Raw genomic sequence first — 22842 nt, 5'->3', positions numbered from 1 at the left:
GCCCAGCCGCTCCGCGGCATGTGGGGCCCTCCCGGACCGGGGCACGAACCCGTGTCCCCTGTGTCGGCAGGCAGACTCCCAACCACTGCGCCACCAGGGAAGCCCGAAGCTGAGCTCTTGAACTGGAGTGACCCTTCCGAGAGGGTCTGTGTTGGGCTACGACGGCCTGACCTTCACACTCCACATCAATCATTTCTTGCCGTGCACCTCGGGTGAGGAACCCAGGCAATTTCCAAACTCACTGCCAGCTGAAGGCTTTCTGTGGGATGCACCCCCAGCAGCTGGGGCCACAAGTCCTTCGTTGAAGAAATGCACCCCACGTGGATATTTCAAATGGAACGGTGTCTTTCAAAGCATACCCTCCAATCTCCTCATTATATAGATCCTGTGGCCCCAAATAGGAAGTAACATAAAGTCCCATATTAACAACCCCCCCAGCCAAATACTTCTTTTCACAGAAACCACAGTACCCTCCACAAAGTGCACATTTGATCAGGCCACTCCCCTCTTGAAAACATATCATGGCTTTGCATCACTCCAAGGTCAGAAATCAAACTCCTTTAAATGGACCTCAAAGCCTTGCATGGCGTGGCCCCTGCTGTGTTCCCCAGCATCACATCACGCTTGCTGTGCCAGCCACGACACTGCCTTCAATATGCCTCCCACCGTAGCACATCTTCAACAATCCTGTGAATGACCTTATTTTGCTGTAGGGAAAAAAACCCTTTCTAGTATGTATGTGTGTTGCCAGACTTGAAGTTTGGGACATTGGTTAGTTTGTAATCAACCATCCATTGCCTAATTGCACTTGCAGCTGCAGAATTGCTACCACGGTGATGAATATTGCTGTCCAAAATATTGGCCTTTATCTGATAGGGTGTACTGACTTGATACCCAAATTGATGTCTCCCTCCAGAGGAAGATGCCTGTCGCTTTGAAATACGTAGGTATCTGTGCATGTGTCTCTTGATGAACCGTCAAGATAGAAAAGGAAATCCAGAGCAAGTGCCAGGCAGGGCACGTTGCGGTGGGCAAGTCCCCACCTCCACTTTACTACTGCACTGGAGGTGTAAATTGTGTCAACTGTGGGTCTGCTCAGCTAACGCCCTGCATAGTGGACTAACTAGGTTCACGTTAAAGAAGTCCTTTGGGGTGAGGGAGTGAGAATGCCTAATACAGGCTAAGAAAGACAAAAGGTAAAGCCAAGGGTACAGAATCCTAAGATGAAGCTGTTTTAAGTAGGCTGATTCAGCCTCTGGCATAGTGAAAATCTGGGGCTCTGAGTCAAAGGCTTTGGAAAGAGTTCCCCTTTATCTCCCTCCTCTACCCCATAACTCCTCACATTTCCGGAAGGCTTCCCCCAAACCCCTCTCAGGTCTTAGAGAACATGGCTCTTTCTCTCCTCTTACCAAGACCCACTGCTTCAAGAGGTAACTCCCAGGACACATTGATCCCCACAATCTATTGGTCTTTGTGTATCGGAAATCACAAGATGGGATTTTCCAGCCACCCACCAGAGCAACTGAGAAGGGCTTCCTCTCATCCTCCCAAGCTACCACTCCTCCCAGAATCCGTATCTTATTTCTCACCTCCTCCACCTCTACCACTTAATTTGCTCTGCAGAGAAAGTCCCTAAGTTTTACTGGAAACCCAACTTCCATCCTAGTAGACCCTGTTGTCACAGAAGGGAATGAGCAGAGAATTGCAAGGCTAGCAGATGACTCCCCGGTTCATACAAAGACACATGGGGCTTCCCTGGTGGCGCAGTGGTTGGGAGTCCGCCTGCCGATGCAGGGGGCACGGGTTCGTGTCCCTGTCCGGGAAGATCCTACATGCCGTGGAGCCGCTGGGCCCGTGAGCCATGGCCGCTGAGCCTGTGCGTCCGGAGCCTGTGCTCCGCAATGGGAGAGGCCACAGCAGCGAGAGGCCCGCATACCGCAAAAAAAAAAAAAAACCGCAAAACAAAAAACACACATGGTTCTCAGAGGCATTCTTCTCAAATCCGACGGTTGTTAACTGTTATCAACAGTTACTCTAATCCAACTGTCATCAAGTGTTGTTAACAATTTAATGATTTTCATGGACTCATGAAATTTATTTACAACTTTTTTTTAAACTGGAAAGACTTTTTTATGATGGACATTTAAAAATGCATAATCTCAGTATGAAATGAGATTTCATAATCTCATTTATGATTTTTTTTATTTTTAGAATCGCTTTCCACATGCATACATAATTTGCATAGTTCATCAGTACAGAGCATTTTGGATTATTCTGTTATTCCTTAGCAATATATCTAAACCTTTCTTGTGTTCCTGGATAGTGAGTATTTATGTCCCTTAGTTTCTTTATGTTATAGTTCTTGAAAGATATCTTTCAGACTTTGTCATCCATCTCTTGTGCATATATTGAAAGGAAAACAACAGTGAAACAAATTGGTTGAGATATTTCTAAGGCAGTGACTGCCACTTGGCTGACAGCAGTATAAGAATCATCCTGATGTCAGAGACGTTAAAATAAAATGGAAACGATAATACATTCCCATGGACATACCGCTTTGCATAATAGCTTTTCCTCCCAGACCATCCCTCCCTTGTTTTGACCCTACAGAAATCCAGTATTGTGAATTTTGTGTTTATCATGTCCTTGTTTTTTTCTCCCCTTTTAGCAAATGTGTGCTAAACATGGAAGCCAACCGGGGCTTTGTCTGCCTCTCAATGGTCATGTGTGAGCCTTGTTTCTGAACCAGGAATGACTCTGAAGCTCCTAAAGAAGGAGAGGATCTTACTGGATGTCTTACTTAGAGTCCCTGAACTGGTGGCGGACTGGCTGTTCCTCAGTTTGCGAGCTGTCCTCCCGTCCTTTGTCAACTTTGGAGTTTCCATGGCCAGATGAGGACCAGTGGGAGGATGATTTCTGGGTCTTGTCCCCTCCTGTCCTGTGGTGACCTTCACGTGTCCTGCGGTGATGGGAACTTTTCCTCGATGAAGACGTGTCCTTCTTTTCTTTTTTTCTCTCCAGGCTTCATCCCTGGGGTGGAAGCCCTTCTGGCTTCCATCCCGTTCAGACATGTAGCCTTCGGTCTGCAAGGTGGAGACCACGGGGTCTGCGACCTTCCCTTCAGCTCTTCCAGCAGCAGGCTTGCTGGTTGTGACTGCAACTGGCAACACCATGCTCATGCTGCTCTCTGGACCATCTGCCCCCGTCGAGGATGTGCTGGCATCATCGGCCAAGACCAGGTTCGTGTCCTGCAAGGATAAGCTGGCAGCACCTGCAGTGTCCTCGCCGGATCCGCTTTCTCCTGGATCCTTGATGGTGGCTCCCGCCAGGCCCATGGTCAACCCTGCCGCTGCTCCTTCGGCGCTTTTCACGGCTGCAGTTGATCCATGGGGGGCACCTGCAATGGCCTCGCCAGATCCGCTTTCTCCTGGATCCTTGATGGTGGCTCCCGCCAGGCCCATGGTCAACCCTGCCGCTGATCCTTCGGCGCTTTTCACGGCTGCAGTTGATCCATGGGGGGCACCTGCAATGGCCTCGCCAGATCCGCTTTCTCCTGGATCCTTGATGGTGGCTCCAGCCAGGCCCATGGCCATTCCTGCCGCTGATCCTTCGGCGCTTTTCACGGCTGCATTTGATCCATGGGGGGCACCTGCAATGGCCTCGCCGGATCCGCTTTCTCCTGGATCCTTGATAATGGCTCCCGCCAGGCCCATGGACATCCCTGCCGCTGATCCTTCGATGCATTTCACGGCTGCAGTTGATCCATGGGGGGGCACCTGCAGTGGCCTCACCGGATCCGCTTTCTCCTGGATCCTTGATGGTGGCTCCCGCCAGACCGGTGGTCATCCCTGCCGCTGATCCTTCGGCGGTTTTCACGGCTGCAGTTGAGACATGGGGGGCACCTGCAATGGCCTCGCTGAATCCGCTTTCTCTTGGATCCTTGATGGTGGCTACAGCCAGGTCCGTGGTCATCCCTGCCGCTGATCCATCGGCGCTTTTCACGGCTGCAGTTGATCCAAGGGGGGCACCTGCAGTGGCCTCGCCGGATCCGCTTTTTCCTGGATCCTTGACCGTGGCTCCCGCCAGGTCCGTGGTCATCCCTGCCGCTGATTCTTCGGAGCTTTTCACGGCTGCACTTGATCTATGGTGGCACCTGCAATGGCCTCGCCGGATCCGCTTTCTCCAGGATCCTTGATGGTGGCTCCTTGATGGTGGCTCCAGCCAGGCCCATGGCCATTCCTGCCACTGTTCCTTCGTCGCTTTTCACGGCGGTAGTAGATCCATGGTGGGTACCTGCAATGGCCTCGCCGGATCTGCTTTCTCCTGGATCCTGGATAATGGCTCCCGCCAGGCCCATGGACAACCCTGCCGCTGATCCTTCGGCGCTTTTCACGCCTGCAGTTGATCCATCGGGGATACCTGCAGTGGCCTCGCCGGATCCGCTTTCTCCTGGATCCTTGATGGTGGCTCCCGCCAGGCCCATGGTCATTCCTCCTGCTGATCCTTCGGCACTTTTTGTGGCTCCAGTCACGTCACGAAGCTTGTGAAGCCCAGCCTCATCCTGATCCCTTTCTCTGTGGAGCTCTGTGGTCTGAGCCAAGGGGAGGAGAATCAGGTAAGTCAGAGATGACAGAAAGTGAGATCTGAACTGTCTGCTCCTCTCTCATCCTGGAGCTGAGCAACTCAAGGGCTTATACTTAGAATAACCTTTGAGATCACCCAGTCTAAGCTCCCATTGGATGCTAGATCCCATCTACTGCACCGCTCTCAAACGGCCACTCCATTTTACTTGAACAGTCCCAGGGTCAGGGAAAGCACTGATACAGTTCTCCATGATACACACTTTAATTTTATACCCTTGTGCTTCTCTCTCTGCAGGACAGACTCCTAGAAGTGGGGTTCCCGGGTCAAGGGATGCACACCTTCTGCATTTTGGTGACTCCACGGGTTGGGCTGATTTGAATCAGCATGTCGGCGTCACGGGGAGACACAATGAAGGAAGGACTTCCTAACTGTGAATGATGTTCCACAACTGATGAGACTACCTGGGCTGGGGTAAGTGTTCAAGAAGAGACCAGACAGTCAGGATGCTGTAGGAGGGATTACAGCCCTGGTGAGGAGACCAGTGCAGCTGATAATGATACCTAAGGTCTCTCTGAAATTCAGCCCTGTGGGACAAGGTGGAGAAGCACTCGGAACCTCTCCAGTGTGGTGAATCCCATAGTGATAGCTCGTTTGTCCCTGACCCTTTTCAACAATAGAAGGTATTTCCCAGGTGAGTCTCAGAGAGCACCAAAGGCTATGAAGGACCAGCTTTGCCCTGCTCTCCCAAAGCACCCTGCCCCGTGTTCTTGAGTCTCTGTGGGTGCTTCCCACTAGGATTTTGGCATCCTCTGTAGTCGCTGCATCTCCAGTTTGGAGCATCGGGGTACTGCTGTAACTGTCTACCGGTGGTCTCAGGATATAGACAAGCTTTTCCCAATGGGAAAAGAGGTCTTTTTGTGCATCGGAAGAGGGGCACAGCTGCAGATAGAAAGTCCGGCCGGTAGCAAGATTCAGGCACAGCTGCTGTTTCTCACGGTTGTGGATGGAGATCTTGACAAACTTCAAGGGAAGCAGCCTGGTGAGCTCTAGGGTCTTCACGGGCTTGCAACCTCTCCCCTTGGTGATCCCGGCGCGTCTGACATGCTCTTCACAGACTTTCGTTGTTCGGGCCAGCAGCATGACGTCAGGTAGTGGGAAGAGGGGGCTGGTGGATGCGACACCCACAGTCACCCTTCGGACGCGGTTGTCTAGGTCAATCAGTTCTCCTTTCTTGCTGACCTGGATAAAGTCGCTCTCAAACATGGGAGCGTACTTGAAAATGTCATACTCTCCTCCCTCGTACAGTTGTCGTTGCAGGACCCCCATGGAGGTCCTCAACACCCCCACTGAACAGTAGCTATTGGCCGTGTAATGAGGTAAACTCTCACTGCTCATGGCTCTCTTCGTTCAAGACAGAGCCACCAGCCACAAATTGAGTCTCGGAGAGAGAGAGGGAACGAAAGCAACTCGTCACCTCCCTGCAGGACTCTGCCAGAGTCTCTTGGCCCGACCATATTTATACCGCAAGTCCTTTGTGACCCGTCACCATCACATCGCACACCCCTTTGTTGAGCCTCCAAGTCCCCACCCCCTTGGGGCAGGCTCACCAGCCTCCCCCTAAACCAACCACCATGTCCATAGGGAACAGGCTGACCCTGCCAGGGTATAGGTGTGGGTAGGCTGGATAGTCTTTCTACTCAAAAGGTTGAGAAAACCCTCCTGCTTTTGTAAATATCTGGGTGGTTTCCAGTCTTGTTGTTGTTACAAATCTCCCTGCAGGGGTCATCTTCGTGCTTCTGCTGAATGATGTCCTGGGGATAAAATCCTGGAAGTGGACTGTGTACTTGCTAAGGGCAGGCATCCTATGGGAATTGCTGTTCTCTGTGTCCCCAGCGTATATAGCACAGTGCTGGCAGGAACTTAGAAAGAGTGCTACGTGTCAGAGTCCCACTGGTACTGTCATTTCCAGGATATGGAGAATTTTCTCACCCATTTTCTCTTTTCAAGGAGGCTAACTTTTGTTTATATTTATATTTATATTTATATTTTTTACAGTTTTAGAAACTTTTTATTGTGAAATATAACACACATTCATGAAAGTGCAGAAAGCATAAATATAGCTTAATGAGTAACAAGAAAGTGAACACCCTTGTAGCTGCCACCCAGAGCAAGAAATAGAACCCTGCCAGCCCCTCTTCTGCATGCTCCCTCCCCACAAAGGTAACCCAAACTTGGATTGCATTTATTTTCTTTTCCTTCTTCTTTTTTATTGATGTATAGTTGATTTACAATGTTGTGTTAATTTGTGTTGTGTTAATTTCTTCGGTTAATTTCTGATTCAGTTTTTTGTATACATACATTCTTTTTCCTATTCTTTTCCATTATGGTTTATCACAGGATACTGAATATAGTTCTCTGTGCTCTACAGTAGGACCCTGCTGTTTATCCATCCTGTAGTTTGTATCTGCTAATCCCAAACTCCCAATCCTTCCCTCCTTGACCCCTGCTTGTTTTTTTGTTTTTTTTTTTTTTTTTTTTTGCGGTACGCGGGCCTCTCACTGTTGTGGCCTCTCTCGTTGCGGAGCACAGGCTCCGGAGCCATGGCTCACGGGCCCAGCCGCTCCGCGGCATGTGGGGCCCTCCCGGACCGGGGCACGAACCCGTGTCCCCTGTGTCGGCAGGCAGACTCCCAACCACTGCGCCACCAGGGAAGCCCGAAGCTGAGCTCTTGAACTGGAGTGACCCTTCCGAGAGGGTCTGTGTTGGGCTACGACGGCCTGACCTTCACACTCCACATCAATCATTTCTTGCCGTGCACCTTGGGTGAGGAACCCAGGCAATTTCCAAACTCACTGCCAGCTGAAGGCTTTCTGTGGGATGCACCCCCAGCAGCTGGGGCCACAAGTCCTTCGTTGAAGAAATGCACCCCACGTGGATATTTCAAATGGAACGGTGTCTTTCAAAGCATACCCTCCAATCTCCTCATTATATAGATCCTGTGGCCCCAAATAGGAAGTAACATAAAGTCCCATATTAACAACCCCCCCAGCCAAATACTTCTTTTCACAGAAACCACAGTACCCTCCACAAAGTGCACATTTGATCAGGCCACTCCCCTCTTGAAAACATATCATGGCTTTGCATCACTCCAAGGTCAGAAATCAAACTCCTTTAAATGGACCTCAAAGCCTTGCATGGCGTGGCCCCTGCTGTGTTCCCCAGCATCACATCACGCTTGCTGTGCCAGCCACGACACTGCCTTCAATATGCCTCCCACCGTAGCACATCTTCAACAATCCTGTGAATGACCTTATTTTGCTGTAGGGAAAAAAACCCTTTCTAGTATGTATGTGTGTTGCCAGACTTGAAGTTTGGGACATTGGTTAGTTTGTAATCAACCATCCATTGCGTAATTGCACTTGCAGCTGCAGAATTGCTACCACGGTGATGAATATTGCTGTCCAAAATATTGGCCTTTATCTGATAGGGTGTACTGACTTGATACCCAAATTGATGTCTCCCTCCAGAAGAAGATGCCTGTTGCTTTGAAATACGTAGGTATCTGTGCATGTGTCTCTTGATGAACCGTCAAGATAGAAAAGGAAATCCAGAGCAAGTGCCAGGCAGGGCACGTTGCGGTGGGCAAGTCCCCACCTCCACTTTACTACTGCACTGGAGGTGTAAATTGTGTCAACTGTGGGTCTGCTCAGCTAACGCCCTGCATAGTGGACTAACTAGGTTCACGTTAAAGAAGTCCTTTGGGGTGAGGGAGTGAGAATGCCTAATACAGGCTAAGAAAGACAAAAGGTAAAGCCAAGGGTACAGAATCCTAAGATGAAGCTGTTTTAAGTAGGCTGATTCAGCCTCTGGCATAGTGAAAATCTGGGGCTCTGAGTCAAAGGCTTTGGAAAGAGTTCCCCTTTATCTCCCTCCTCTACCCCGTAACTCCTCACATTTCCGGAAGGCTTCCCCCAAACCCCTCTCAGGTCTTAGAGAACATGGCTCTTTCTCTCCTCTTACCAAGACCCACTGCTTCAAGAGGTAACTCCCAGGACACATTGATCCCCACAATCTATTGGTCTTTGTGTATCGGAAATCACAAGATGGGATTTTCCAGCCACCCACCAGAGCAACTGAGAAGGGCTTCCTCTCATCCTCCCAAGCTACCACTCCTCCCAGAATCCGTATCTTATTTCTCACCTCCTCCACCTCTACCACTTAATTTGCTCTGCAGAGAAAGTCCCTAAGTTTTACTGGAAACCCAACTTCCATCCTAGTAGACCCTGTTGTCACAGAAGGGAATGAGCAGAGAATTGCAAGGCTAGCAGATGACTCCCCGGTTCATACAAAGACACATGGGGCTTCCCTGGTGGCGCAGTGGTTGGGAGTCCGCCTGCCGATGCAGGGGGCACGGGTTCGTGTCCCTGTCCGGGAAGATCCTACATGCCGTGGAGCCGCTGGGCCCGTGAGCCATGGCCGCTGAGCCTGTGCGTCCGGAGCCTGTGCTCCGCAATGGGAGAGGCCACAGCAGCGAGAGGCCCGCATACCGCAAAAAAAAAAAAACCGCAAAACAAAAAACACACATGGTTCTCAGAGGCATTCTTCTCAAATCCGACGGTTGTTAACTGTTATCAACAGTTACTCTAATCCAACTGTCATCAAGTGTTGTTAACAATTTAATGATTTTCATGGACTCATGAAATTTATTTACAACTTTTTTTTAAACTGGAAAGACTTTTTTATGATGGACATTTAAAAATGCATAATCTCAGTATGAAATGAGATTTCATAATCTCATTTATGATTTTTTTTATTTTTAGAATCGCTTTCCACATGCATACATAATTTGCATAGTTCATCAGTACAGAGCATTTTGGATTATTCTGTTATTCCTTAGCAATATATCTAAACCTTTCTTGTGTTCCTGGATAGTGAGTATTTATGTCCCTTAGTTTCTTTATGTTATAGTTCTTGAAAGATATCTTTCAGACTTTGTCATCCATCTCTTGTGCATATATTGAAAGGAAAACAACAGTGAAACAAATTGGTTGAGATATTTCTAAGGCAGTGACTGCCACTTGGCTGACAGCAGTATAAGAATCATCCTGATGTCAGAGACGTTAAAATAAAATGGAAACGATAATACATTCCCATGGACATACCGCTTTGCATAATAGCTTTTCCTCCCAGACCATCCCTCCCTTGTTTTGACCCTACAGAAATCCAGTATTGTGAATTTTGTGTTTATCATGTCCTTGTTTTTTTCTCCCCTTTTAGCAAATGTGTGCTAAACATGGAAGCCAACCGGGGCTTTGTCTGCCTCTCAATGGTCATGTGTGAGCCTTGTTTCTGAACCAGGAATGACTCTGAAGCTCCTAAAGAAGGAGAGGATCTTACTGGATGTCTTACTTAGAGTCCCTGAACTGGTGGCGGACTGGCTGTTCCTCAGTTTGCGAGCTGTCCTCCCGTCCTTTGTCAACTTTGGAGTTTCCATGGCCAGATGAGGACCAGTGGGAGGATGATTTCTGGGTCTTGTCCCCTCCTGTCCTGTGGTGACCTTCACGTGTCCTGCGGTGATGGGAACTTTTCCTCGATGAAGACGTGTCCTTCTTTTCTTTTTTTCTCTCCAGGCTTCATCCCTGGGGTGGAAGCCCTTCTGGCTTCCATCCCGTTCAGACATGTAGCCTTCGGTCTGCAAGGTGGAGACCACGGGGTCTGCGACCTTCCCTTCAGCTCTTCCAGCAGCAGGCTTGCTGGTTGTGACTGCAACTGGCAACACCATGCTCATGCTGCTCTCTGGACCATCTGCCCCCGTCGAGGATGTGCTGGCATCATCGGCCAAGACCAGGTTCGTGTCCTGCAAGGATAAGCTGGCAGCACCTGCAGTGTCCTCGCCGGATCCGCTTTCTCCTGGATCCTTGATGGTGGCTCCCGCCAGGCCCATGGTCAACCCTGCCGCTGCTCCTTCGGCGCTTTTCACGGCTGCAGTTGATCCATGGGGGGCACCTGCAATGGCCTCGCCAGATCCGCTTTCTCCTGGATCCTTGATGGTGGCTCCCGCCAGGCCCATGGTCAACCCTGCCGCTGATCCTTCGGCGCTTTTCACGGCTGCAGTTGATCCATGGGGGGCACCTGCAATGGCCTCGCCAGATCCGCTTTCTCCTGGATCCTTGATGGTGGCTCCAGCCAGGCCCATGGCCATTCCTGCCGCTGATCCTTCGGCGCTTTTCACGGCTGCATTTGATCCATGGGGGGCACCTGCAATGGCCTCGCCGGATCCGCTTTCTCCTGGATCCTTGATAATGGCTCCCGCCAGGCCCATGGACATCCCTGCCGCTGATCCTTCGATGCATTTCACGGCTGCAGTTGATCCATGGGGGGGCACCTGCAGTGGCCTCACCGGATCCGCTTTCTCCTGGATCCTTGATGGTGGCTCCCGCCAGACCGGTGGTCATCCCTGCCGCTGATCCTTCGGCGGTTTTCACGGCTGCAGTTGAGACATGGGGGGCACCTGCAATGGCCTCGCTGAATCCGCTTTCTCTTGGATCCTTGATGGTGGCTACAGCCAGGTCCGTGGTCATCCCTGCCGCTGATCCATCGGCGCTTTTCACGGCTGCAGTTGATCCAAGGGGGGCACCTGCAGTGGCCTCGCCGGATCCGCTTTTTCCTGGATCCTTGACCGTGGCTCCCGCCAGGTCCGTGGTCATCCCTGCCGCTGATTCTTCGGAGCTTTTCACGGCTGCACTTGATCTATGGTGGCACCTGCAATGGCCTCGCCGGATCCGCTTTCTCCAGGATCCTTGATGGTGGCTCCTTGATGGTGGCTCCAGCCAGGCCCATGGCCATTCCTGCCACTGTTCCTTCGTCGCTTTTCACGGCGGTAGTAGATCCATGGTGGGTACCTGCAATGGCCTCGCCGGATCTGCTTTCTCCTGGATCCTGGATAATGGCTCCCGCCAGGCCCATGGACAACCCTGCCGCTGATCCTTCGGCGCTTTTCACGCCTGCAGTTGATCCATCGGGGATACCTGCAGTGGCCTCGCCGGATCCGCTTTCTCCTGGATCCTTGATGGTGGCTCCCGCCAGGCCCATGGTCATTCCTCCTGCTGATCCTTCGGCACTTTTTGTGGCTCCAGTCACGTCACGAAGCTTGTGAAGCCCAGCCTCATCCTGATCCCTTTCTCTGTGGAGCTCTGTGGTCTGAGCCAAGGGGAGGAGAATCAGGTAAGTTAGAGATGACAGAAAGTGAGATCTGAACTGTCTGCTCCTCTCTCATCCTGGAGCTGAGCAACTCAAGGGCTTATACTTAGAATAACCTTTGAGATCACCCAGTCTAAGCTCCCATTGGATGCTAGATCCCATCTACTGCACCGCTCTCAAACGGCCACTCCATTTTACTTGAACAGTCCCAGGGTCAGGGAAAGCACTGATACAGTTCTCCATGATACACACTTTAATTTTATACCCTTGTGCTTCTCTCTCTGCAGGACAGACTCCTAGAAGTGGGGTTCCCGGGTCAAGGGATGCACACCTTCTGCATTTTGGTGACTCCACGGGTTGGGCTGATTTGAATCAGCATGTCGGCGTCACGGGGAGACACAATGAAGGAAGGACTTCCTAACTGTGAATGATGTTCCACAACTGATGAGACTACCTGGGCTGGGGTAAGTGTTCAAGAAGAGACCAGACAGTCAGGATGCTGTAGGAGGGATTACAGCCCTGGTGAGGAGACCAGTGCAGCTGATAATGATACCTAAGGTCTCTCTGAAATTCAGCCCTGTGGGACAAGGTGGAGAAGCACTCGGAACCTCTCCAGTGTGGTGAATCCCATAGTGATAGCTCGTTTGTCCCTGACCCTTTTCAACAATAGAAGGTATTTCCCAGGTGAGTCTCAGAGAGCACCAAAGGCTATGAAGGACCAGCTTTGCCCTGCTCTCCCAAAGCACCCTGCCCCGTGTTCTTGAGTCTCTGTGGGTGCTTCCCACTAGGATTTTGGCATCCTCTGTAGTCGCTGCATCTCCAGTTTGGAGCATCGGGGTACTGCTGTAACTGTCTACCGGTGGTCTCAGGATATAGACAAGCTTTTCCCAATGGGAAAAGAGGTCTTTTTGTGCATCGGAAGAGGGGCACAGCTGCAGATAGAAAGTCCGGCCGGTAGCAAGATTCAGGCACAGCTGCTGTTTCTCACGGTTGTGGATGGAGATCTTGACAAACTTCAAGGGAAGCAGCCTGGTGAGCTCTAGGGTCTTCACGGGCTTGCAACCTCTCCCCTTGGTGATCCCGGCGCATCTGACATGCTCTTCACAGACTTTCGTTGTTCGGGCCAGCAGCATGACGTCAGGTAGTGGGAAGAGGGGGCTGGTGGATGCGACACCCACAGTCACCCTTCGGACGCGGTTGTCTAGGTCAATCAGTTCTCCTTTCTTGCTGACCTGGATAAAGTCGCTCTCAAACATGGGAGCGTACTTGAAAATGTCATACTCTCCTCCCTCGTACAGTTGTCGTTGCAGGACCCCCATGGAGGTCCTCAACACCCCCACTGAACAGTAGCTATTGGCCGTGTAATGAGGTAAACTCTCACTGCTCATGGCTCTCTTCGTTCAAGACAGAGCCACCAGCCACAAATTGAGTCTCGGAGAGAGAGAGGGAACGAAAGCAACTCGTCACCTCCCTGCAGGACTCTGCCAGAGTCTCTTGGCCCGACCATATTTATACCGCAAGTCCTTTGTGACCCGTCACCATCACATCGCACACCCCTTTGTTGAGCCTCCAAGTCCCCACCCCCTTGGGGCAGGCTCACCAGCCTCCCCCTAAACCAACCACCATGTCCATAGGGAACAGGCTGACCCTGCCAGGGTATAGGTGTGGGTAGGCTGGATAGTCTTTCTACTCAAAAGGTTGAGAAAACCCTCCTGCTTTTGTAAATATCTGGGTGGTTTCCAGTCTTGTTGTTGTTACAAATCTCCCTGCAGGGGTCATCTTCGTGCTTCTGCTGAATGATGTCCTGGGGATAAAATCCTGGAAGTGGACTGTGTACTTGCTAAGGGCAGGCATCCTATGGGAATTGCTGTTCTCTGTGTCCCCAGCGTATATAGCACAGTGCTGGCAGGAACTTAGAAAGAGTGCTACGTGTCAGAGTCCCACTGGTACTGTCATTTCCAGGATATGGAGAATTTTCTCACCCATTTTCTCTTTTCAAGGAGGCTAACTTTTGTTTATATTTATATTTATATTTATATTTTTTACAGTTTTAGAAACTTTTTATTGTGAAATATAACACACATTCATGAAAGTGCAGAAAGCATAAATATAGCTTAATGAGTAACAAGAAAGTGAACACCCTTGTAGCTGCCACCCAGAGCAAGAAATAGAACCCTGCCAGCCCCTCTTCTGCATGCTCCCTCCCCACAAAGGTAACCCAAACTTGGATTGCATTTATTTTCTTTTCCTTCTTCTTTTTTATTGATGTATAGTTGATTTACAATGTTGTGTTAATTTGTGTTGTGTTAATTTCTTCGGTTAATTTCTGATTCAGTTTTTTGTATACATACATTCTTTTTCCTATTCTTTTCCATTATGGTTTATCACAGGATACTGAATATAGTTCTCTGTGCTCTACAGTAGGACCCTGCTGTTTATCCATCCTGTAGTTTGTATCTGCTAATCCCAAACTCCCAATCCTTCCCTCCTTGACCCCTGCTTGTTTTTTTGTTTTTTTTTTTTTTTTTTTTTGCGGTACGCGGGCCTCTCACTGTTGTGGCCTCTCTCGTTGCGGAGCACAGGCTCCGGAGCCATGGCTCACGGGCCCAGCCGCTCCGCGGCATGTGGGGCCCTCCCGGACCGGGGCACGAACCCGTGTCCCCTGTGTCGGCAGGCAGACTCCCAACCACTGCGCCACCAGGGAAGCCCGAAGCTGAGCTCTTGAACTGGAGTGACCCTTCCGAGAGGGTCTGTGTTGGGCTACGACGGCCTGACCTTCACACTCCACATCAATCATTTCTTGCCGTGCACCTTGGGTGAGGAACCCAGGCAATTTCCAAACTCACTGCCAGCTGAAGGCTTTCTGTGGGATGCACCCCCAGCAGCTGGGGCCACAAGTCCTTCGTTGAAGAAATGCACCCCACGTGGATATTTCAAATGGAACGGTGTCTTTCAAAGCATACCCTCCAATCTCCTCATTATATAGATCCTGTGGCCCCAAATAGGAAGTAACATAAAGTCCCATATTAACAACCCCCCCAGCCAAATACTTCTTTTCACAGAAACCACAGTACCCTCCACAAAGTGCACATTTGATCAGGCCACTCCCCTCTTGAAAACATATCATGGCTTTGCATCACTCCAAGGTCAGAAATCAAACTCCTTTAAATGGACCTCAAAGCCTTGCATGGCGTGGCCCCTGCTGTGTTCCCCAGCATCACATCACGCTTGCTGTGCCAGCCACGACACTGCCTTCAATATGCCTCCCACCGTAGCACATCTTCAACAATCCTGTGAATGACCTTATTTTGCTGTAGGGAAAAAAACCCTTTCTAGTATGTATGTGTGTTGCCAGACTTGAAGTTTGGGACATTGGTTAGTTTGTAATCAACCATCCATTGCGTAATTGCACTTGCAGCTGCAGAATTGCTACCACGGTGATGAATATTGCTGTCCAAAATATTGGCCTTTATCTGATAGGGTGTACTGACTTGATACCCAAATTGATGTCTCCCTCCAGAAGAAGATGCCTGTTGCTTTGAAATACGTAGGTATCTGTGCATGTGTCTCTTGATGAACCGTCAAGATAGAAAAGGAAATCCAGAGCAAGTGCCAGGCAGGGCACGTTGCGGTGGGCAAGTCCCCACCTCCACTTTACTACTGCACTGGAGGTGTAAATTGTGTCAACTGTGGGTCTGCTCAGCTAACGCCCTGCATAGTGGACTAACTAGGTTCACGTTAAAGAAGTCCTTTGGGGTGAGGGAGTGAGAATGCCTAATACAGGCTAAGAAAGACAAAAGGTAAAGCCAAGGGTACAGAATCCTAAGATGAAGCTGTTTTAAGTAGGCTGATTCAGCCTCTGGCATAGTGAAAATCTGGGGCTCTGAGTCAAAGGCTTTGGAAAGAGTTCCCCTTTATCTCCCTCCTCTACCCCGTAACTCCTCACATTTCCGGAAGGCTTCCCCCAAACCCCTCTCAGGTCTTAGAGAACATGGCTCTTTCTCTCCTCTTACCAAGACCCACTGCTTCAAGAGGTAACTCCCAGGACACATTGATCCCCACAATCTATTGGTCTTTGTGTATCGGAAATCACAAGATGGGATTTTCCAGCCACCCACCAGAGCAACTGAGAAGGGCTTCCTCTCATCCTCCCAAGCTACCACTCCTCCCAGAATCCGTATCTTATTTCTCACCTCCTCCACCTCTACCACTTAATTTGCTCTGCAGAGAAAGTCCCTAAGTTTTACTGGAAACCCAACTTCCATCCTAGTAGACCCTGTTGTCACAGAAGGGAATGAGCAGAGAATTGCAAGGCTAGCAGATGACTCCCCGGTTCATACAAAGACACATGGGGCTTCCCTGGTGGCGCAGTGGTTGGGAGTCCGCCTGCCGATGCAGGGGGCACGGGTTCGTGTCCCTGTCCGGGAAGATCCTACATGCCGTGGAGCCGCTGGGCCCGTGAGCCATGGCCGCTGAGCCTGTGCGTCCGGAGCCTGTGCTCCGCAATGGGAGAGGCCACAGCAGCGAGAGGCCCGCATACCGCAAAAAAAAAAAAACCGCAAAACAAAAAACACACATGGTTCTCAGAGGCATTCTTCTCAAATCCGACGGTTGTTAACTGTTATCAACAGTTACTCTAATCCAACTGTCATCAAGTGTTGTTAACAATTTAATGATTTTCATGGACTCATGAAATTTATTTACAACTTTTTTTTAAACTGGAAAGACTTTTTTATGATGGACATTTAAAAATGCATAATCTCAGTATGAAATGAGATTTCATAATCTCATTTATGATTTTTTTTATTTTTAGAATCGCTTTCCACATGCATACATAATTTGCATAGTTCATCAGTACAGAGCATTTTGGATTATTCTGTTATTCCTTAGCAATATATCTAAACCTTTCTTGTGTTCCTGGATAGTGAGTATTTATGTCCCTTAGTTTCTTTATGTTATAGTTCTTGAAAGATATCTTTCAGACTTTGTCATCCATCTCTTGTGCATATATTGAAAGGAAAACAACAGTGAAACAAATTGGTTGAGATATTTCTAAGGCAGTGACTGCCACTTGGCTGACAGCAGTATAAGAATCATCCTGATGTCAGAGACGTTAAAATAAAATGGAAACGATAATACATTCCCATGGACATACCGCTTTGCATAATAGCTTTTCCTCCCAGACCATCCCTCCCTTGTTTTGACCCTACAGAAATCCAGTATTGTGAATTTTGTGTTTATCATGTCCTTGTTTTTTTCTCCCCTTTTAGCAAATGTGTGCTAAACATGGAAGCCAACCGGGGCTTTGTCTGCCTCTCAATGGTCATGTGTGAGCCTTGTTTCTGAACCAGGAATGACTCTGAAGCTCCTAAAGAAGGAGAGGATCTTACTGGATGTCTTACTTAGAGTCCCTGAACTGGTGGCGGACTGGCTGTTCCTCAGTTTGCGAGCTGTCCTCCCGTCCTTTGTCAACTTTGGAGTTTCCATGGCCAGATGAGGACCAGTGGGAGGATGATTTCTGGGTCTTGTCCCCTCCTGTCCTGTGGTGACCTTCACGTGTCCTGCGGTGATGGGAACTTTTCCTCGATGAAGACGTGTCCTTCTTTTCTTTTTTTCTCTCCAGGCTTCATCCCTGGGGTGGAAGCCCTTCTGGCTTCCATCCCGTTCAGACATGTAGCCTTCGGTCTGCAAGGTGGAGACCACGGGGTCTGCGACCTTCCCTTCAGCTCTTCCAGCAGCAGGCTTGCTGGTTGTGACTGCAACTGGCAACACCATGCTCATGCTGCTCTCTGGACCATCTGCCCCCGTCGAGGATGTGCTGGCATCATCGGCCAAGACCAGGTTCGTGTCCTGCAAGGATAAGCTGGCAGCACCTGCAGTGTCCTCGCCGGATCCGCTTTCTCCTGGATCCTTGATGGTGGCTCCCGCCAGGCCCATGGTCAACCCTGCCGCTGCTCCTTCGGCGCTTTTCACGGCTGCAGTTGATCCATGGGGGGCACCTGCAATGGCCTCGCCAGATCCGCTTTCTCCTGGATCCTTGATGGTGGCTCCCGCCAGGCCCATGGTCAACCCTGCCGCTGATCCTTCGGCGCTTTTCACGGCTGCAGTTGATCCATGGGGGGCACCTGCAATGGCCTCGCCAGATCCGCTTTCTCCTGGATCCTTGATGGTGGCTCCAGCCAGGCCCATGGCCATTCCTGCCGCTGATCCTTCGGCGCTTTTCACGGCTGCATTTGATCCATGGGGGGCACCTGCAATGGCCTCGCCGGATCCGCTTTCTCCTGGATCCTTGATAATGGCTCCCGCCAGGCCCATGGACATCCCTGCCGCTGATCCTTCGATGCATTTCACGGCTGCAGTTGATCCATGGGGGGGCACCTGCAGTGGCCTCACCGGATCCGCTTTCTCCTGGATCCTTGATGGTGGCTCCCGCCAGACCGGTGGTCATCCCTGCCGCTGATCCTTCGGCGGTTTTCACGGCTGCAGTTGAGACATGGGGGGCACCTGCAATGGCCTCGCTGAATCCGCTTTCTCTTGGATCCTTGATGGTGGCTACAGCCAGGTCCGTGGTCATCCCTGCCGCTGATCCATCGGCGCTTTTCACGGCTGCAGTTGATCCAAGGGGGGCACCTGCAGTGGCCTCGCCGGATCCGCTTTTTCCTGGATCCTTGACCGTGGCTCCCGCCAGGTCCGTGGTCATCCCTGCCGCTGATTCTTCGGAGCTTTTCACGGCTGCACTTGATCTATGGTGGCACCTGCAATGGCCTCGCCGGATCCGCTTTCTCCAGGATCCTTGATGGTGGCTCCTTGATGGTGGCTCCAGCCAGGCCCATGGCCATTCCTGCCACTGTTCCTTCGTCGCTTTTCACGGCGGTAGTAGATCCATGGTGGGTACCTGCAATGGCCTCGCCGGATCTGCTTTCTCCTGGATCCTGGATAATGGCTCCCGCCAGGCCCATGGACAACCCTGCCGCTGATCCTTCGGCGCTTTTCACGCCTGCAGTTGATCCATCGGGGATACCTGCAGTGGCCTCGCCGGATCCGCTTTCTCCTGGATCCTTGATGGTGGCTCCCGCCAGGCCCATGGTCATTCCTCCTGCTGATCCTTCGGCACTTTTTGTGGCTCCAGTCACGTCACGAAGCTTGTGAAGCCCAGCCTCATCCTGATCCCTTTCTCTGTGGAGCTCTGTGGTCTGAGCCAAGGGGAGGAGAATCAGGTAAGTTAGAGATGACAGAAAGTGAGATCTGAACTGTCTGCTCCTCTCTCATCCTGGAGCTGAGCAACTCAAGGGCTTATACTTAGAATAACCTTTGAGATCACCCAGTCTAAGCTCCCATTGGATGCTAGATCCCATCTACTGCACCGCTCTCAAACGGCCACTCCATTTTACTTGAACAGTCCCAGGGTCAGGGAAAGCACTGATACAGTTCTCCATGATACACACTTTAATTTTATACCCTTGTGCTTCTCTCTCTGCAGGACAGACTCCTAGAAGTGGGGTTCCCGGGTCAAGGGATGCACACCTTCTGCATTTTGGTGACTCCACGGGTTGGGCTGATTTGAATCAGCATGTCGGCGTCACGGGGAGACACAATGAAGGAAGGACTTCCTAACTGTGAATGATGTTCCACAACTGATGAGACTACCTGGGCTGGGGTAAGTGTTCAAGAAGAGACCAGACAGTCAGGATGCTGTAGGAGGGATTACAGCCCTGGTGAGGAGACCAGTGCAGCTGATAATGATACCTAAGGTCTCTCTGAAATTCAGCCCTGTGGGACAAGGTGGAGAAGCACTCGGAACCTCTCCAGTGTGGTGAATCCCATAGTGATAGCTCGTTTGTCCCTGACCCTTTTCAACAATAGAAGGTATTTCCCAGGTGAGTCTCAGAGAGCACCAAAGGCTATGAAGGACCAGCTTTGCCCTGCTCTCCCAAAGCACCCTGCCCCGTGTTCTTGAGTCTCTGTGGGTGCTTCCCACTAGGATTTTGGCATCCTCTGTAGTCGCTGCATCTCCAGTTTGGAGCATCGGGGTACTGCTGTAACTGTCTACCGGTGGTCTCAGGATATAGACAAGCTTTTCCCAATGGGAAAAGAGGTCTTTTTGTGCATCGGAAGAGGGGCACAGCTGCAGATAGAAAGTCCGGCCGGTAGCAAGATTCAGGCACAGCTGCTGTTTCTCACGGTTGTGGATGGAGATCTTGACAAACTTCAAGGGAAGCAGCCTGGTGAGCTCTAGGGTCTTCACGGGCTTGCAACCTCTCCCCTTGGTGATCCCGGCGCGTCTGACATGCTCTTCACAGACTTTCGTTGTTCGGGCCAGCAGCATGACGTCAGGTAGTGGGAAGAGGGGGCTGGTGGATGCGACACCCACAGTCACCCTTCGGACGCGGTTGTCTAGGTCAATCAGTTCTCCTTTCTTGCTGACCTGGATAAAGTCGCTCTCAAACATGGGAGCGTACTTGAAAATGTCATACTCTCCTCCCTCGTACAGTTGTCGTTGCAGGACCCCCATGGAGGTCCTCAACACCCCCACTGAACAGTAGCTATTGGCCGTGTAATGAGGTAAACTCTCACTGCTCATGGCTCTCTTCGTTCAAGACAGAGCCACCAGCCACAAATTGAGTCTCGGAGAGAGAGAGGGAACGAAAGCAACTCGTCACCTCCCTGCAGGACTCTGCCAGAGTCTCTTGGCCCGACCATATTTATACCGCAAGTCCTTTGTGACCCGTCACCATCACATCGCACACCCCTTTGTTGAGCCTCCAAGTCCCCACCCCCTTGGGGCAGGCTCACCAGCCTCCCCCTAAACCAACCACCATGTCCATAGGGAACAGGCTGACCCTGCCAGGGTATAGGTGTGGGTAGGCTGGATAGTCTTTCTACTCAAAAGGTTGAGAAAACCCTCCTGCTTTTGTAAATATCTGGGTGGTTTCCAGTCTTGTTGTTGTTACAAATCTCCCTGCAGGGGTCATCTTCGTGCTTCTGCTGAATGATGTCCTGGGGATAAAATCCTGGAAGTGGACTGTGTACTTGCTAAGGGCAGGCATCCTATGGGAATTGCTGTTCTCTGTGTCCCCAGCGTATATAGCACAGTGCTGGCAGGAACTTAGAAAGAGTGCTACGTGTCAGAGTCCCACTGGTACTGTCATTTCCAGGATATGGAGAATTTTCTCACCCATTTTCTCTTTTCAAGGAGGCTAACTTTTGTTTATATTTATATTTATATTTATATTTTTTACAGTTTTAGAAACTTTTTATTGTGAAATATAACACACATTCATGAAAGTGCAGAAAGCATAAATATAGCTTAATGAGTAACAAGAAAGTGAACACCCTTGTAGCTGCCACCCAGAGCAAGAAATAGAACCCTGCCAGCCCCTCTTCTGCATGCTCCCTCCCCACAAAGGTAACCCAAACTTGGATTGTATTTATTTTCTTTTCCTTCTTCTTTTTTATTGATGTATAGTTGATTTACAATGTTGTGTTAATTTGTGTTGTGTTAATTTCTTCGGTTAATTTCTGATTCAGTTTTTTGTATACATACATTCTTTTTCCTATTCTTTTCCATTATGGTTTATCACAGGATACTGAATATAGTTCTCTGTGCTCTACAGTAGGACCCTGCTGTTTATCCATCCTGTAGTTTGTATCTGCTAATCCCAAACTCCCAATCCTTCCCTCCTTGACCCCTGCTTGTTTTTTTGTTTTTTTTTTTTTTTTTTTTTTGCGGTACGCGGGCCTCTCACTGTTGTGGCCTCTCTCGTTGCGGAGCACAGGCTCCGGAGCCATGGCTCACGGGCCCAGCCGCTCCGCGGCATGTGGGGCCCTCCCGGACCGGGGCACGAACCCGTGTCCCCTGTGTCGGCAGGCAGACTCCCAACCACTGCGCCACCAGGGAAGCCCGAAGCTGAGCTCTTGAACTGGAGTGACCCTTCCGAGAGGGTCTGTGTTGGGCTACGACGGCCTGACCTTCACACTCCACATCAATCATTTCTTGCCGTGCACCTTGGGTGAGGAACCCAGGCAATTTCCAAACTCACTGCCAGCTGAAGGCTTTCTGTGGGATGCACCCCCAGCAGCTGGGGCCACAAGTCCTTCGTTGAAGAAATGCACCCCACGTGGATATTTCAAATGGAACGGTGTCTTTCAAAGCATACCCTCCAATCTCCTCATTATATAGATCCTGTGGCCCCAAATAAGAAGTAACATAAAGTCCCATATTAACAACCCCCCCAGCCAAATACTTCTTTTCACAGAAACCACAGTACCCTCCACAAAGTGCACATTTGATCAGGCCACTCCCCTCTTGAAAACATATCATGGCTTTGCATCACTCCAAGGTCAGAAATCAAACTCCTTTAAATGGACCTCAAAGCCTTGCATGGCGTGGCCCCTGCTGTGTTCCCCAGCATCACATCACGCTTGCTGTGCCAGCCACGACACTGCCTTCAATATGCCTCCCACCGTAGCACATCTTCAACAATCCTGTGAATGACCTTATTTTGCTGTAGGGAAAAAAACCCTTTCTAGTATGTATGTGTGTTGCCAGACTTGAAGTTTGGGACATTGGTTAGTTTGTAATCAACCATCCATTGCGTAATTGCACTTGCAGCTGCAGAATTGCTACCACGGTGATGAATATTGCTGTCCAAAATATTGGCCTTTATCTGATAGGGTGTACTGACTTGATACCCAAATTGATGTCTCCCTCCAGAAGAAGATGCCTGTTGCTTTGAAATACGTAGGTATCTGTGCATGTGTCTCTTGATGAACCGTCAAGATAGAAAAGGAAATCCAGAGCAAGTGCCAGGCAGGGCACGTTGCGGTGGGCAAGTCCCCACCTCCACTTTACTACTGCACTGGAGGTGTAAATTGTGTCAACTGTGGGTCTGCTCAGCTAACGCCCTGCATAGTGGACTAACTAGGTTCACGTTAAAGAAGTCCTTTGGGGTGAGGGAGTGAGAATGCCTAATACAGGCTAAGAAAGACAAAAGGTAAAGCCAAGGGTACAGAATCCTAAGATGAAGCTGTTTTAAGTAGGCTGATTCAGCCTCTGGC

General features: G+C 50.2%; 1 protein-coding gene across 1 annotated transcript in view; it reads right to left on the bottom strand.

Annotated features, from left to right (window-relative positions):
- Window positions 1–5375: 5375 nt before the first annotated feature.
- Window positions 5376–22842, bottom strand: part of LOC308611113 (Golgi-associated RAB2B interactor protein 3-like) — a gene marked incomplete at both ends in the record, with an annotated part of 34061 nt that continues 16594 nt past the window's right edge. Inside the window, 2 exons of the mRNA XM_081260024.1 lie at window positions 5376–5402; window positions 5449–5985. Of these exons, the coding sequence (XP_081116150.1) occupies window positions 5376–5402; window positions 5449–5985 (564 nt within the window). The remainder of the gene's footprint in view (window positions 5403–5448; window positions 5986–22842) is intronic.

This window comes from Mesoplodon bidens (genome assembly GCF_964165515.1).
Source record: "Mesoplodon bidens genome assembly, contig: HAP1_SCAFFOLD_599, whole genome shotgun sequence".
Lineage (NCBI taxonomy): Eukaryota > Metazoa > Chordata > Mammalia > Artiodactyla > Ziphiidae > Mesoplodon > Mesoplodon bidens.
The sequence above is the reverse complement of the archived record's forward strand: the minus strand, read 5'-3'. Positions and strand labels throughout refer to the sequence as shown.